Raw genomic sequence first — 17124 nt, forward strand, 5'->3', positions numbered from 1 at the left:
ATTGTTATAAAGGTAGTTGCCCAATTATAAATACTCAAGTATTAGCAAACACAATTTTTTTTCCATCATAGCATTTTTTTCACATGCACATGTAAACTTTTTAACAAGAAGATGTAAATGATTGGGACTAACATGGCATTACTGGCGGTGGTGGCTGACAAAGCTGTTGTAGAAACTACTCCACACTTGGCACATTTGAGCGTCAAACCGCTATGAGGCTCACTCATCTGACTGCAAACAAACAGAACACCCACAAAAAGAACACAAATATTGAATTGTCACCAAATAAGTTGCAGCTGCAGGTTAGTTTTTAAATACTATTTCATGCAGAAAAGGTATACTTATCAAGGATGAATATTGTAGATCATTTTACAGATGCAGTTAAACATTGTATTATCTCTGCAACATTTACTTTTTAAGACTGTGGGCTCTTGGAGCATGCAAAGCATGTTTCTATCACGTACAGTACACATGGCCCTGTGTCTATAAAATACAGTTGGCTAATACATTGAGTTAAACGCATGCATGTGCTTGCACCCACATACAGTAATAACTCTTTATTCAGACCCATGGTAAACAAACATGTGAGGACTCCAAGACTCAAAGATTTTCATTGTCATATGAAGAAGTTTCAAATGTTTGGAAGACTTCCAGAAATATTAACATTATGGCAAGAGATCTAAGAAAGGAAGATATGTGTCATACATATACATATATATATAATATATATGTAAAATCTTCGAATGTGAGAGATGAAGTTTCTAACTCTACAGATTCTTACTCTGAAATTTTTATAGCACCAATACTTGTTCAAATTATAGGATGATCTGAATACAGAGACTGATAGAATGAAAGATTACATAATTATAAAAGAGCATAAGACATATTTATAACAGTAATTAAGTTTAAAGTAAGAGATTAAAACATACAGCACTTAATGATCTATGTGGGGCCGAAAATTCAGATTCAAAATATGTAGATCTTATCTTTTACTTTATGGAAGCAAAGTGAGACTACATAGAAAACCTTTGCATGCATTTCCCTTGCAAAATTGTTCCCCGAAACATTATGTGTTTATTAGTACATAAACCTCCTAGAAAACCCAATAAGAAATAAAATAAATCAAAATTCAAAACTTTCCTGTGGCTTACTTCTGCACTCCACTCCCATGTGGTGTCAACGTCTACTATGTGTTTGGCATGTAAGTCTTTACATTCATGATACAGTGGATCTGTGTTTCTGTATATGGTAAGCGATGATGAAACACAAAGTTGACTTGTCCACATTGTCTGATAAGTACATCACCATCAGGACACAAGACGTGGGCTGCTACCCCACTCTCCCCATGTTGTTCTGTCTGCTCTATCATTACCATAAGACTTGGAGTCCACTGCTCTTGTCCCTTCTCAACTCATTCTATTATTTTTAGGAAAAATTTGTTGACTATTTTATTGTTAATATCTAACATTTTCCCTCGGAAAAAAGCATTCTCTCCTCCACTTGAAGAAAATTCACAGAATGTGTTAAGGGTGTGCTGAGCTAACTTCCATGATTTCAAGTAGATATAACAGAGCAGTTGAATACAGTATACAAGAAAACACCATTGCAAAGAAGTTGAGAAAATATAATTTTTGTTTTGATATTCCAAAAAGATACATTATAATTTATGTTATGTTCAATTATTCCCACTTATTTTTTATATAATATATACTGTTATTTTCAATAACTCACCAGTGGTTATTTTATGTATTAGAAAACATTTAATATGGTTAAAATGATACACAGCTTTTCAGGCTTGTTTTATTATTTATTAAACATTTATTCATTCATTCCTTTATAAATATTTATTGAGGACAAAAGATATACTTAGAAAGTTCTTAGAAGCGATTATAAAGTATAAAAAAGAAAACAAATGCAGAAATAGAATAAAATGGAAGAATGAATAACTAGGCCCTATATTTTACTTTAAATTATATAGTCTAGTTTCATAAACTACACCTCTCTTTATGTATATATAGACATATTTATATGTATATATTCAGCCAACCTGAAATAGCCAACTTGACAATTAGTGAAATCAATTACTAAGCCAGTCAGCATAAACCATGCTCATTGCTTTCTCAGTGCATCTGATTAAGCTCCTCTTTGAAGTCTTTATTACGCTTGTCACTGCTTCTCTGAAGACTAAAAGTAACTTCACACATTCATCGTATTTTTTTTGAAGTTTCCTTTATTCACACTTCAGATTAGAGAACAAATTTGAATGTATATCTACTGGGTCTACCTTAGAATTTCTGTTTGACAAATGTTTAAGCTTGATCGTTACCTCGTTAGCTCTCCTGTGCTCCGGACAATGATCATAAGTCTACTTGGAGAAAGACTTTAGTATCTTTGTAGAAGTCCCCATATGAAGAGGAAGACACTGAATCAGGTTTGCCAGTGAAATTCATGTGACTTCTAAGAATGCTTTTAGAATTAGGGGTTTTCAATTATAATTATCATTGCCAAATATATAGATTGAGATCAATAATTTTTAAATTCATACTACAACAATGGTATTTAAGTCGAGGTCAATGTAAACCAAACTTGGCACGATGCACTAAACAAGGAAGGGTGAAGAGAAACACTGGCCACGAGTTTGAGGGATCCTCAGCACTTTATTGAGCTCATCTCCCTTTCTGACCCCAGTGTCTTGGATGATGAGGTCATGGTCAGGTACATTGCTCATATTTCATTGCTCATTCCATTCATCATAAGATTCACTGTTTGTTGGGTAAGGCCTGTCATTTGCTAATGTTCTTTTGAAAACATTATGCACATTACTTCATGTATCTAATGAGGCAAAAGCAATTTTCCTGTTTACTGGATGAGGAGACAGGGCATCAGAAATATGAAGTAACGTGCCTGAAGATACATGTACAGCTATTGCGCTAAAGAGTTCTGACTTCAACTACCTGCTTTTAGGAGTTGTTGATGCCACTGGTATCAGACTCAACATTTTCTATGCAGGACTTAGTCCAATCAGCAGAAGAAATGGTTACTCTATCTCAGCTACAGGTGGCAAGTTAACAAGGGTAATTCTGTGAAAAGCTCATGTCAAATGGAGTAGAAAACTCAGTGTCAACATCAAGTTGGGAAAGTTTAGAAACTAATCTGTAATGAAAAACAGTGTATAATTTAAAAAGTGCCCCTGTGCCAGGACAGACCCGTTTGATTCTACTATTTATGTGAACAATATTAAGGGTTTTTTTTTTATTGAAAACTGTCTTTTACTAGGGAAAAGAATTGTCTGAGATCTTACTTTATAAACATCACATAAATTATAAGAACAGAAAGATCGTTAATTCATCACCAGTAAGTGATCACATATTATGACCGTTAAAAAAATCATAAAATATTTTTTAAAAAAACAATTATAAGAATATGTTTTGAATGAAGGTACTTTTTATAAAAAGGAAAAAGCTGTAACTTTTTTTTTTGCAAGAAAAGACCCATGAGAAAATCAAGGGCATCAATATCTCACTCAGATTTCTACAAATCCTTAGAATGGGGTATTGCTGTAATCTAAAATGCTTCTTTAAATCTAAACAGGAGGTGTTGGTTGATATTGCAATAACAGTAAAAATGAAGCAGCTGTTTTTATATATATTGTAGATGGCAAATAAAAATTACAAATAACTGTTCTAGAAAATTGTAAATATATGACAAGAACGATGCTTGATAAGTATCCATTCTAAGTGAAATGTTTTGTGTTTTTTTGGTCTACACAATTAGCTAGAGAAGAAAGAACAAACAAATAAATCACTTTTTCATCAATTTAGATTTTTGGGGCCCAGTGTGAGTAAAGATTTGGGTTTTGAAATCCATTATCTCAAGACAACTATCAAGACTTAGTGTTAGATCCTAATAGATGGGCAAGGAATGTGCATACCCCATATCTTTTTAATGCTCTGATTTATTGCATCTATTTAATAAATACTATCAGAGAATCCTGAAATAGCAGAATCTACAGAAACATTAGCACATCAAGAGCAGAGTTTAAGGTCTAGACCCACATACGTGACAGCCCGGACTTGGACTATGAGATTTACTTGTAAAGAACCTTCAATATCCACCAATGGCAGCTTACCCGGCTCTGTGTTTGAGCTTTTTATCTAGGATTCCATCTCTGGAAACAAGTTTATTAAATACCAAAATGCCAATCACCATGTTGACCTGTCAAATAGAAACAAAGTTGACCTTTCAATGATACTGAAGGGGATCAGGACCCTATTTCTCCAGTAAACAAGTCTTAACCCCCTACGGAGGGCAGGACTCTGAAGAGTGATGTGAATGACTTCTTAAAGGTGTAACGAGCATCTGAACAGTGGTGCATGCCGCTAACATTTAGAGTCCACCAGATGCATCTCATTTCCATGGTTGGCAGTTTAACATGGCAACATTAACCTTTGATTGCCTGGCTTTCAAAAGGCACCAAACCCCCCAATCAATCTGGTCTTATTCTTTCTAGGGAAACTGCATAAAACAATGGACTAAATGAGTTTTATTCTATACTTTAAAGCCAAAGCATTTTAAACCTCCCAGCAAGGGGCTGGCCTGAGCCTAGGCAGGTAAAGGGACTGAGGATTTTCCACTAGCAGAGAAGACAGAATGGCTAGTCTCTGCAGCTGTGTTGTGGCTGCTCTCTCCCAGGTTTGGGGACTTTCTGATATACTCTTTTCTAGGAAGGGAAAGCCTAGTCAATCTCCAGATTCCTCCAGAGGATGGAGACTGCTGTTAGTTCTTAAAATGCACTCTACTGAATGCATCTTATCAACTTCTTTCAAAGACTCCTTATTCTCACTTACACGGCCTTTGGTATAATACTAATGACATGAAATCAGCAAGAAAATGTTCTGCTGATAGAAGGCAGAAATCTGTCCACTTGTTGGTATGAGAAGGATCCCAAACCTTTCTGTTCCTAAGTGATTTAGGAGAAGTCACTCTTAGTGTCTAGGCAATATACCACTCATCAGAAGAATGTACCTTGTACTTCATTTTACTTGAACTAAGAGAAAATATAAGTTCTAGGGATTCTATTAGTTCACAACTTAAAACATGAGAGAATTTTTTTTTTTTTTTTTTTGGTTTTTCGAGACAGGGTTTCTCTGTGGCTTTGGAGCCTGTCCTGGAACTAGCTCTTGTAGACCAGGCTGGTCTCAAACTCACAGAGATCCGCCTGCCTCTGCCTCCCGAGTGCTGGGATTAAAGGCATGCGCCACATGAGAGAATTTATGACCAGTAGACAGCCACCATATTGGTGTCTCAATTAAATACATACTGGCTATTTCTTCACTATAGGGTTATATGTATGTTAACCCAGCAGCTTAGGAAAATAACTTAATTGCTTTAATAAAAATCCAATGCAACAGACAAAAGTGTTCCCAGTAGTTTCAATTTCCCTATGCTTTTCTGTAACACTCATGTCTTCAGTGTTGTGGTTTGGTTTGGTTTCTTTCTTGTAAACCATAAGGCAATTTTTGTTCCCTGTTATAGCTTTAAAGAATGAAGGCTCTTTAAAAGAAGAAGCCTAAAATAGTGTTACTAAGAAAGAGGCTTCCAGTGTCCAAGTTATTGAATGAGCCATTCAAAGAACTGAAAGGTAATTATCTAGCAGATAGCCTAATTGAACAGTGATATGTGTCTTTGTATTTAATATATCTTTTCTTTCCTCCTTCATTTTCATCACAATGATGAGTGAGCATAAGAGAGAAGGAGGGGGACAGAGGTCGGGCGAGAGAGAGAGACAATGGAAAGAGGGTAGGAAATTTTATATGTTGTAATTTTCAAAATTGGGAGACTATTTTGTTATTCTAAAAAGAAAATGATTACAGTCCTTGTACTTAACAGCTACTGGTGGTTTTTTTAACTTGGAATAATATTGACCCACCAAAAATATTTGGAAATGTGGGAGGCAAAGGGAAGGATGCTCCTGAACATACTAGAATATGCAGGACTGACTGTGGAACAACGACATACCCATTCTAAAATGTTTGTATCACTGAGTTTGTGAAACTGACAGGCGTGTATGTATGTATGTATGTATGTATGTATATGTATATATACATATAGATGGATAATTGATAGGTAAAGATATTTGGGAGTGGCAATCTTGATTAATCTCCCTATTCATATATAAATACATTATACAAGATGATATAGAGGTTTAATGATATAAAGGATGGGATTTTATATATTGCATAGGAGGAATTTATTGAAGTTCATTTGAGCTTCTTCACATATCGGAAATCACTGTAGGAGGAATTCGACCCTCCCAAGTTTAATAACCTTCAGTACTTACATATGAATATTTTAGAGTAATATAAAATAGAAAGCAATTGATATTAAAATTGATGTAGTAAGTAGTTGGACTTTAAAATTTCTACCCACCAAACGCTTTATCAAACTTGCCACTCTAAAGGAGCCCCTGTAATCTTTCCGCTTTGCTAATCCATCAAGTAAGTGAGTTTCAGAGTTTACCAGGACAACAGCGGCTGCAGGTCCAACGAAGGCGTAGAGCAGTCCTCCTTCAAGTGACAGCCAGCAGCTAAAAATAGCATTAGAGAAAACTAACAAAAATCAGTGATAAGCATCAAGCCACTGGATTGCGACAGCATGGGCGGCTAGGATTTGACCTTGAGGAGTTGGCGCATTTCAAAGATTTATAGCTTAATACTTAGAAGCCATAGAAAAAGTAGGATTAGAGCATTTCATGAGGAGGAAACACTACCTACTCTTCACTACTGGGCTTTTGAGGCAGTTAAAATATTTTAGACAAATTATTTGTATATCGCAATTTCTACTTTTACTTCTTGCAAAGAGATTATCCCAACAAATGTTGCTTTACCTCCTTGGTTGACTCTTTCCGAGGGATTTCAAGATAGTAACAGCGTTTTTACAAAATCTTCCTTCAGGCCACTGAGATACTGGGGGAAAGTGACTTAAAAGATATGGAGGAAGGAAATAGATAACTCATATTTGCATGTGTGTGTGTGTGTGTGTGTGTGTGTGTTTGTGTGTGTGTGTGTGTGTTTTCTTTTTTCCTTTAATTTTACTGCTTCCTAGATTACCAAGAACATTCTCTGGAATAAGTTTGTGAATTAGAATGAGTGCAGCTGTGTTTCTCCCATTTACTAATGCCACCAAGAGATGTAGGTTTGCACAGACAGCGCTATGGAACTCTTTCGGGGACGAGGCGGAGGGGCGGGGGGGATGTTCATGCTCTGAATCAAAAGGAAATGAAGAAGTCAGAGGGCACAGCACTGTTTGCAGTGGGAGTCTGCAGACGGAGCATGTGCAGTTGCCCGCAGTCCAGGCAGTGCTGAGGAGAGAGTGAGGGGCTGTATCTCACTGCTGGTGGAGCCAGGCCCGTACTCACGCAACCATTTTTCTGCTATTTGTCCCTTTCACCAATCAGACCATGCAGGCAGTGAGCTGCCTTCAAAACTTACACTATGTGGTGGTGACTGCACTCTAGCTCTTCTAACAATGATCTGCTCTATTATTATTGAGGGTGTAATTCCATAAAGTATGCATTTGCCAAAACCACAGAAAATGATATATTTAAGAGCATAAATGTGACTCTCTAAATTGTAGCTTAATTAAAACTTTAATCTAGTAGTGATATATACATACAAAACCAGTGTATACATTGACAAACATATGTATATTTGTTTAAAGATAACACACGGCTTGGCATGCTTTGGAATTTGATAAACTTGAAAGTGGGACCCGTAAACACTAGTAAGGTGTTTTATATAAATCCTTGGTTTATACCAAAACAGTTACTTTAATAGAAAAAGTAATAACAAAGCAATTATGTTATAGTAGTCCTTAAATAAACACAGCATTTTACTTCAGTGATATTGATTGAATGAAAGAAAATCAAGAATCCCCAAACGAGGAGCTTTCCCAGGTCGAAGAAGTCTTTGTTTGGGAGGGGCAGGTGAAGTGATGTCCTTTTCTACGCTCTTAATTTGGTGAGTACAACATGTGGCTTCATTACTAGTAATTCCTAATTTACACCTGGAAACAGTTACAGAATGTCACGTTGTAACGTTTATTTATTCAATAATATGTACAGTCTCCATTTCTCAACTACATCCTTGATATGAAAACCGGCGTCATAAACTATGAAAGTGTATTGCTTCAAATTAGAAACGTTAAAGTTAATCTTTACCATAAATTGTTTCTTGGACTTTCTGAGCATCACAGGCATAAGATGGACATCATACCCCTTTCTAATTTCTTCCACAGTCTAGGCATCTTCTACTATAAAATCTGTCTCCTGACCAATCAATTGCGGCGTAACACCATCAAGGAACAACAAAACCCGAATTAATAATAGCTATTGATAATAGACCTGGACATCTGTCTGTAACTGAGAGAAGAGTCACATCCTAAAACATAATAGAAAAATAACGTCAAGTTTTTAGCAGTTCTAACAGAGAGTATTTAAGTTTTGGCATGTACAGTACATGTTGATGTATGGTTAAAGGAAAATATTTTGGTCTTAGGAAGAACTGGAAACAGGAATGGGGATTCTGAATAGTTGATCACTTTCTTTACTTTTATGCGTAGAAGTCACCTGCTAGCATTGCTAATGACTCAGTGACAAAGTGAATGGCATCAGGAGGCAAGACAAATAAAACCTGCTTGGTAACTTCCTTAATTACCAACATGGTTAGCATTACGGATGGACTTACTAGTGATCCGTGCCGTATCCCTTCGTCCTGGTGAAGCCTACAGAGGTGGCTACTACTAAAGCTGGCAGTCCTGCAAAAGAGCAAAGCAGCATTTCATACTCAGGTGACCTTTTGTCTTCAGCTACAGTCACTTGTGGACACTTGCTCAGGGCAGGCCCGGACAAACTTCAGATACTCAGACCGCGGCAGCTACTGATGGAAGAGTCACCTCGCAATGGATGTTTGCATTGCAGACTTTCAAGTGTGAAACTACAAGAGGCAGGTGGGATTTTAACTGAGTGCACTGCCCTGGTGTTGCTAGGTTACCACTGCATTTGACACGGTTTTAAAGGGAAGTAATAACACAGATTTAGTATATCTTTTAAGTTATTTTTTTCCCTAGGGGTTTGCATTGTTATAAAGGAAATTTATAGTTAAAAAAACCAGAAAGGCAGAAAACTGGATGCCCTGGTGTGATGGCCTGTTGTAAGAGTGGAATATTCAGCCGGCCACATATTGATCCATATCAAGTTTAACTTATAATAAGAGCCCCAAAATAATATCCTCACCTAATACTTTCTTTTCCATTTACTTATAACAGTAAACAGGAACAGAGAACTCAGTTACCTGAAATTCTAAGCCAGTTTTGACCCTAAGACTTCCTTTACCGCATGTATGCACATATTTGGACATGCAGCATAAGACAAACATGTTTACTCTTTCAGTTAAAATGAAATCCCCCAGTTAATCATCCTCTTGGTTTGCCCTTCTGCCTGTCTTTCCATACTTTTTGCTATTTTCTTTCTTCTGGGAATGTACCCTATTGATAGTGTATACATTCATCAGCTTTAAAGACAAGAACTGTGGGCGGTATGCCAAGGGATGTCACCACGTTTACACTCATAATATAAATTATGAGTATGAACATCTTTTTTTTTTTTGGTTTTTCGAGACAGGGTTACCCTGTAGTTTCTAGAGCCTGTCCTGGAACTAGCTCTTGTAGACCAGGCTGGCCTCGAACTCAGAGATCCGCTTGCCTCTACCTCCCGAGTGCTGGGATTAAAGGCGTGCGCCACCACCACCCAGCGAGTATGAACGTCTTTGCCTCCTTCCTCTGCCTCACCCTCACCCAGCATGTTATCTATTGACTGAGTATTGTGATTGAATGGATGGAGTTCATTAGAAGCAATCAAGCAAACATGCATACCCTAACAATCCCTAAGGAGTTAGTAATCTTTATTCCATATAAATTGGACTTCCTTTGTTTACTAAATTGATTGTGGCGCGTTTCTCTTTGCTGATATTCTATACAACTCTTTGCCGTTTAGAGAATATTGATATTACCTGTAACTTTGCAACTTTTCAATCCCTTTCTTCAAGATCTTTAGTAGCAATATTAGATAAGGAAGCTATTGGTTACTGGCAAGGAAATCATTCTTTAAGAAAGAGCTTCCTGTACTTGCTATTTCTTCCTTCGATCTATGGTCCTAATTCACAACCAAAATGAACATTCGTTCAATACTGCCATCGTTTGAGAAGGTCTTTGTCGTGGCATCTAGACAAAAATCTTTCCAAACTCCAAGTAGAACGTCTTCTTTAACTTTTCATTTGCTTCTAGAAAGAGTCCTAATACATCAACTAACTATGAATACCTCTGTGCTGAATGCTGGCAGATAACCTCTAAGTGGTTTTGATCTTGTGTTTCAAGATGAATTATTCTAGTCCTGTAGTAAGTTCACGAGTTCAGAATTGCCCAGATTCCTTTGAACACCCTGTTCTCACTGTCTGTGAGTCAATGTGCACACATGTATGTGTGCTTACATGTGTGTCTATGTGTGTACTCATGTGTAGTTGTCTCAGTGTGGGGATTTTAAAACTCAAATACAGACATGAAAAACCCTGTCCTGTTTTCTAAAACTAGATTTTTAAAAATTAACTATGCTTTCATTCAAACTGGTCCCATGAAATCACTGATCGTTGAGATGTCTATGCCATGAAGCATTTGGAAATGTTCCCCAATAATGATGGGCAGTGAATTAATTAATTCCTAGTGTGGCAGCAATTGTACATTTCTACTTTTGAGAAATCCCTTACCTACATGTAAAGTTTCCTTGCCTCTCTGACGGGTCCTTCTGTGCTCCTTCTCCCCTGTGCTTCTTTTTTAACAGTATGGATATTTTTCCTTTTCTTTTCTTTTTTCTTTTTGGAATAGAACACAGAGGATTCCTAGGGTTTGGTGTATGTCCTGTGGACATCCTGATTTGGGTGCCCAAGCAATTCAAAGCATTTTGCAATTTCAGAAACTATCAACAGGGAACACATTGTCTTTCTAACTTTAGGTAGCTCAGGTCTCAAGATACACCATGTAGGTACACTGAGTGTTTCCTAGCTAAAATCTTTGATAATTATCCTCTTATAAAGTTCCAAATGACCCCATGGATATTTACAAAAGGGCTTCTCTCACATTTTTCCACTTCATGTTTCAAGTTAGATACCTTAGTAATGTGGCTACAACCACTTTTTACTATTTTCTGATGTCCCTCCCAGTGTCACATCTCACATCAGCAAAACATGAAAAGTATATGCTTACCCCATCCAAGGCACAGAAAGCGTTTCCGTATAAGCCGCGTCCTGATTTTTCCAGTTACAGCCATATATGACTGCCACGCTTCTGTCAAAACCCAACAGAATGAAGCCAGGAAGAAAAAATGCAAGAACGCAGTGGTGGTCGTACAGATGCTCTGCGGAGACAGAAGGAAGCGCATGCTCAACCTGGGCAGAGACCTATGTTTCAGAGGACTGGACTTTTCCTTCCCTCCAGTCCCCATCCTTCCTTTGTTCAAAGATAAAAGGACCTCCTACTATGTAGTCTACGTGGCCTTTTGCTTGTCATCCTCCTGCCTCAGTCTCTTGAGTTCTATGATTACAGGGTTCTGTGACCACTTTTCACTTTAAGAGGTTAAGTTCTGATGGATTTTTGCTTTGCATAAAAGCGAAACTATTTACCGAAACTAGAACCCTTACCGACTCTAGTCTCTATACTGTATACAATGTGTGCAGCACAAAAATACGTGTCCTAATTCCATTTATGTCCTCAGTTTCTTTAATGAGGAGAACCCACACTATGTACTTAAACTCAAGGAAAATTAAAATTACTGCTTTAATTGATTTTTTAAAAATAAAATTATGGAAATGGCACTTTCTTTAGTTTAAGATGCAGACACCATGTATAATTGCTTTGGTTCCATTCTTTATCTCTCTTATTTAACCAGGGATTCTTCTTTTTTTGTTTTATCTGTGTTGATGGGAAGATTATACTGGAAAGCTCAACAGCTTTTCAAAAGAAAGAAAAACACTTGGCTTTTATATGCATGTGATACCAAAGTTATAACAGTGAAATATAACATAAGGTTCGGCCAATAGTCTAGAGCCAAGGTAGGTTGCACTGTAAAGTATTTAGTAGCTGCAGTTGATGCTGCTGCATTGCCCTGCCTGTCTTAATCAAGTAATTTTGAAAAGCTAATTGAGTCACTGGCAGTACACAGCTATGATTTCATAGATATTTGTCTTCATGCAATCTAATCATCCTTAATGTGTGGGCCATTAGCAATGCCTTGTCTACAAACGACCAGCAGCTTCATTTTAGTAAAAGCTGCTACTTATTTCCCCATTGGTACGACTTCTTTGTGTATATCTTGTAATACAACGCCGCATAAAGCAGAACCAGCAACAGAATAATTTCTTTCTTCGTCAGTCAGCCATTCCAGGAATTGAAAATAGACAAAGACGTTAGGCCACTAATTAGACATTAGCAGGCTTGAAGGCACTAGAGATGGCCCCCTCCCTCATAGTCAATGAAGTATAAAACAAGAATCAGGAAATGCAGGGCTCTGATCAGAGAATGACATCCTGACCTGCATTTACGTCTCAGGGAAGAGATCTGATGTCTTGAACGGCCTAATTGATAACTGGTTCCTTGGGGTCCTGATTTTATCAAAGACAAACTATTGCCCCTTTCTTTAAGAGTCAGAACTGTAATCACTGGGGAGGAAAGCTGTCTGTTCCAGGGATTTTAAGAATCGTACAAAGCACACATTGGTTGTTATTATTGTTGTTTGCAGTTATATTTGCCAAGCTGTAGTAGCATAACCTCTAAATGACAACTTTCATACAGAGCAGTTTTCAAGTGACTGCCGTTATTTTCCATAAATGCTGTAAGTTCCCACAAGCACCATTATACTCATGTGCAAGGATTCAGTTTCTTTAATCTCTTTCCCCCCATACACTCCACATTTGACATCAGCAACCCTGCAGATCAAATACTCTCTAAGTCTCCGCAGGATAAGGCTTTTCCCCCTGCTAAACCTCAAACTCCAGCACCTCTTTCAGGTTCCTATGCTGGCCCCTTTTCAACCATTGCGATCACCTGGCCCACCACAGTGATTTCGGTCACAAAGCCCTCTCTTTGTACCCTCTCTTGGTCTGCTCTCAACTCCCATGATAGGCTGGTCCTCATACATCACAATCCCAGATTTGTGACTCACTAGCTCCTCAAGTTCGTCATCGACATTTGTTTGGCCGGCCTTGCCAAACTCGGCTCTACTCTTGAACTGTCACGGATGATGAGGGCTATTCTATCACAAAAGTCAAAAGCAGATTTAATTTAGTAAATTGAATTTTTTCTGCGGCTATTTTCTTGATGTGTAGCCTTTACCCCCAATTCTTAGGAATAGTAGAAAATGTTTTCTGAAGGCAACTGACGTAAACATATTACCTTTAATGAATCAGAAGCTGCGAATAATCCTAGATTTAAAAAAAAAAAAAAAAAAAAAAAAACTAGATAAATCACATTGCAGGTTGGTGTTCCAGCCCTGTGCTGGGTATCTGGAGAAGGACAACACAGGAAGAAGAAAAAGGATGAAAATATGTAAATGTCAAGGAAGGCCTAGCATCTCTACAATAGTGCTTCCTGAACAGAGCAATAAAGAAATTGAAAGAAAGACAGCATTTAGGGACGACCATGGAAGAATTCTTCAGAACTGAATGCAGTCTTGACTACGGGGTAGATTAAACAGGAAAGGCACACATACTCCCACCAACAAACACACATTCCTAAATGCATTGCCATGAAATTGTTAACATCTGGAATGAGACTAAAATTTAAAAGTGCTCAGAATTGAAATAATGATAACTTACAAAGGAGTAAGAATCAGAGGAGTATTAAATTTCTTGTGAGCCACCCAGGATCCAAGAAGACAGTGAAAAAGTGTCCTTGTTCTAATGAAAGAGAACTTTGAAGTTAGAAGTCTACACCTAGCCAAACTATTATCCAAGTGACAGGCGGAGATATATTTTTAGAACTGAAAGGGACTTTGAAGTTTATTATTTTAAGGTTCTCTCTGAAAGAATTTCCAGACAATATAAACCACCAATAATGACTTCAAGAGGAGAAAATGGGATAAGTGATAGATAGCAAACAAAAGCAATAAAATATATTAAATGTAAATAAAATTTTATTTAATATATTTCATATAATCTTAAAAATACAGCTATCCAGATATAGAATTCAAAAATAATACCAGTGAGGGTCAAAAGGGAAGAGACATGAGGGCTACAAGGAAACAGAGAAATATAAGAACATGCCAAACCTCTGTTTTCCCCTTCTGGCATGTTGGAGAGACTGAGTGACATATGACAGATATATTTGAACATTTATGATAACCATGATAAATTAAGGTAGTCATTATAAAGTAGAAATAATATATTTAGTAGTTAACAAAAGAAAAATAAAAGTAAGAGATATCATTACATTCGATTAAAGGTAAGAAAAAAGGAAAAAAAACAGAATTTCAATACATAGGAAAATGTTTCCAAAAATAGCATCAATCACGATAGCTTTAAACTCACTTAACAAAGAAAAGTAAAACAAAACAACCTTTCATACTTGATTTAAAATAATCTATTTCTGTAATGGCTATCTGAGAAAGTACCAAAACCACAGACACAGAAAGATGGGAATAAAGAGCTAAAAAGACCTATAGTGAGCAAAGGCGGATATCCATCAGATGGTACAGTGGTCATATCAGAAAAAAAAAAAAACAACACACACACACACACACACACACACACACACACACACACACAGTAAGTAAGATGAAGAAGGAATTCCATGCTGGTATAAGGAGCAAGCCACGGCAAATGCTTACAAGTAGCAAGGCCTCAGAGACCGTAATGACTGTTCACAAGCTATCAAACAAAAACTGAGGCAACAGAAGAAAAGCAGATTCTGAGAAAGGACTCAGGATATAGTTGTCAGTCCAGACAATTGCAGGATAGAATAAGTACAGGATACCGTGGGTCCTTATAACTGCTGGGTCCTCACAACTGCTGCCCTTCTCATAATTGGATGCTGCTCTTTCTTGTCTTTGCGGTGTGTTCTCACTTCCTATGTAACTAATGAAGCAGGCAAAGTAGATGGGTTACTATTGTCATATCTCCAGCCTGAAGCTTCTCCCTAGCCCAAAGCAAATTCTCTCCTTCCATTACAGACTGCAATAGGGCAAGCAGGAGTTGCACCTCTGGAACCACACACTGCCTGTTTTACTTGCTGAAATTTCTGGACTGCTTCTTTCTTAGCTTAGAATTGAAGAAAAGAAAATCCACCTCATAAAATGACATCATACAAACTGGGTGTGACGGTGGATGCCATTAATCTCACCACTCAGGAAGCAGAGGCAGGCAGATGTTTGAGTTTGAGGTCACTTTGGTCTATAGAGCAAGTTCCAGGACAGGAAGGCTACACAGAGAAAGCCTGTCTCAAAAAACAAACAAACAAACAAACAAACAAACAAATCCAACATCATACAAGTATTATTTTGGGGGCGGGGAAAGGTGATTTTAAATTACTGTATCATGAAATGTAGTACAACTTCATATATTTTACAAGTATATATGTTTATTGACAACAGATAAAGTCTGACATACTGTGATTGAATTCACCCACAAAGCTAAAAACACATCAAAATGTTGAAGGTTCTAAGAGTAACTTCTGTTTTTTTATCAACAGAAATAGTAATTATATTTAATTACACGAGTTAACTATAGTTTCCTTTAGCTAGCATGTATGCATAACATTTTCACCTACAAACAAATGTCCTGAAAGGCCTTGTTTAAGTCAAACAAGGCTCCTTTTTGCAAGTTTCATTTTCTCTTTGTTTTCAATAGTGGTCAAAATTCTTGATAGGTTAAGATACACATCAAGTTCCTTTTGACTTGTTCCTTCCTGATGCCTGGAATCTCCTTCAATTTTGCTTCCACAGAAATCCTGATTCCCAGTGCTAATAAATGGAATTATTAAAACCTTGAACCTCTATGATCTTACATAAAACTACAGTTTTAAAAAATATGTTCTTTAAGTGTTTCCTTATCTTGAAAATTATGGAATACTATAAGGCATCTAATTAAAGATCTTGACAGTTGACTTATTTGCTGTTGAGTTAGTTTTGGGAAATTGTGTTTTCCAAGGGAGTTATCCATGTCATGTGTATTTCAACCTGTTAGAATATGATTTTATATCAGAACTGAAAAGGGGGACATAACAACTAGCCAGAGGAAATACAGAGAATCATCAGGTCATATTTTGAAAATTTGTACTCCGCAAAATTGGAAAACTTAAAGAAAATGGAAAACTTTCTGGATAAATATTACTTACAAAAATTAAATCAAGACCAGATAAGCAAATTAAATAGACCTGTAACTGCTAAAGAAATACAAGGAGTCATCAAAAGTCTCCCAACCAAAAAAAAAAAAAAAAAAAAAACCCAGGACCAGATGGTTTCACCTCAGAATTCTACAAGATTTTCAAAGAATAACTAATACCAATACTCTTCAAATTGTTTCACACAATAGAAACAAAAGGAACATCGCTAAAGCATTTTTATGAGGCTACAATTACCATGATACCCAAACCACAGGAATGTTGTGTGGAGCTGGGGGCCTCTTTCCAGCCACCTGGCTAGCTTATGCCCCAAAATAACAACACACAAATTATATCCATTTAAACATTGCCTGGCCCATTAGTTTCAGCCTCTTATTGGCTAATTCTCACATCTTGCTTTAACCCATATTTAGTAATCTGTGTAGTACCATGAGGTGATGGCTTACTGGAAAAGATCCTAACCTGTGTCTGTCTCGGGTTAGAGAATCATGGCGACTGACTCACTTCCCTTCTTCCCAGCATTCTCTTTGGTCTACTCTGCCTACCTGATTTTCTGTCCTATCAATGGGCCAAGGCAGTTTCTTTATTAACCAATGAAAATAACATGGACAAATGACCCTCCTCCATCACAGGATGACATTACTAAGAAACAGAATTACAGACAAATCTCACTCATGAACATTA

The 17124-nt window shown here is 37.1% G+C and overlaps 1 protein-coding gene across 1 annotated transcript in view; it reads right to left on the reverse strand.

Annotated features, from left to right (window-relative positions):
• Positions 1 to 17124, reverse strand: part of Adgrb3 (adhesion G protein-coupled receptor B3) — a 710232-nt gene that overhangs the window by 45480 nt on the left and 647628 nt on the right. Inside the window, exons 19-23 of the mRNA XM_038342237.1 lie at positions 11314 to 11464; positions 8745 to 8814; positions 6520 to 6586; positions 4130 to 4215; positions 133 to 231 (exon numbers count right to left, since the gene is read on the reverse strand). Of these exons, the coding sequence (XP_038198165.1) occupies positions 133 to 231; positions 4130 to 4215; positions 6520 to 6586; positions 8745 to 8814; positions 11314 to 11464 (473 nt within the window). The remainder of the gene's footprint in view (positions 1 to 132; positions 232 to 4129; positions 4216 to 6519; positions 6587 to 8744; positions 8815 to 11313; positions 11465 to 17124) is intronic.

The sequence above is a fragment of the Arvicola amphibius genome, chromosome 9 (genome assembly GCF_903992535.2).
Source record: "Arvicola amphibius chromosome 9, mArvAmp1.2, whole genome shotgun sequence".
Classification (NCBI taxonomy): domain Eukaryota; kingdom Metazoa; phylum Chordata; class Mammalia; order Rodentia; family Cricetidae; genus Arvicola; species Arvicola amphibius.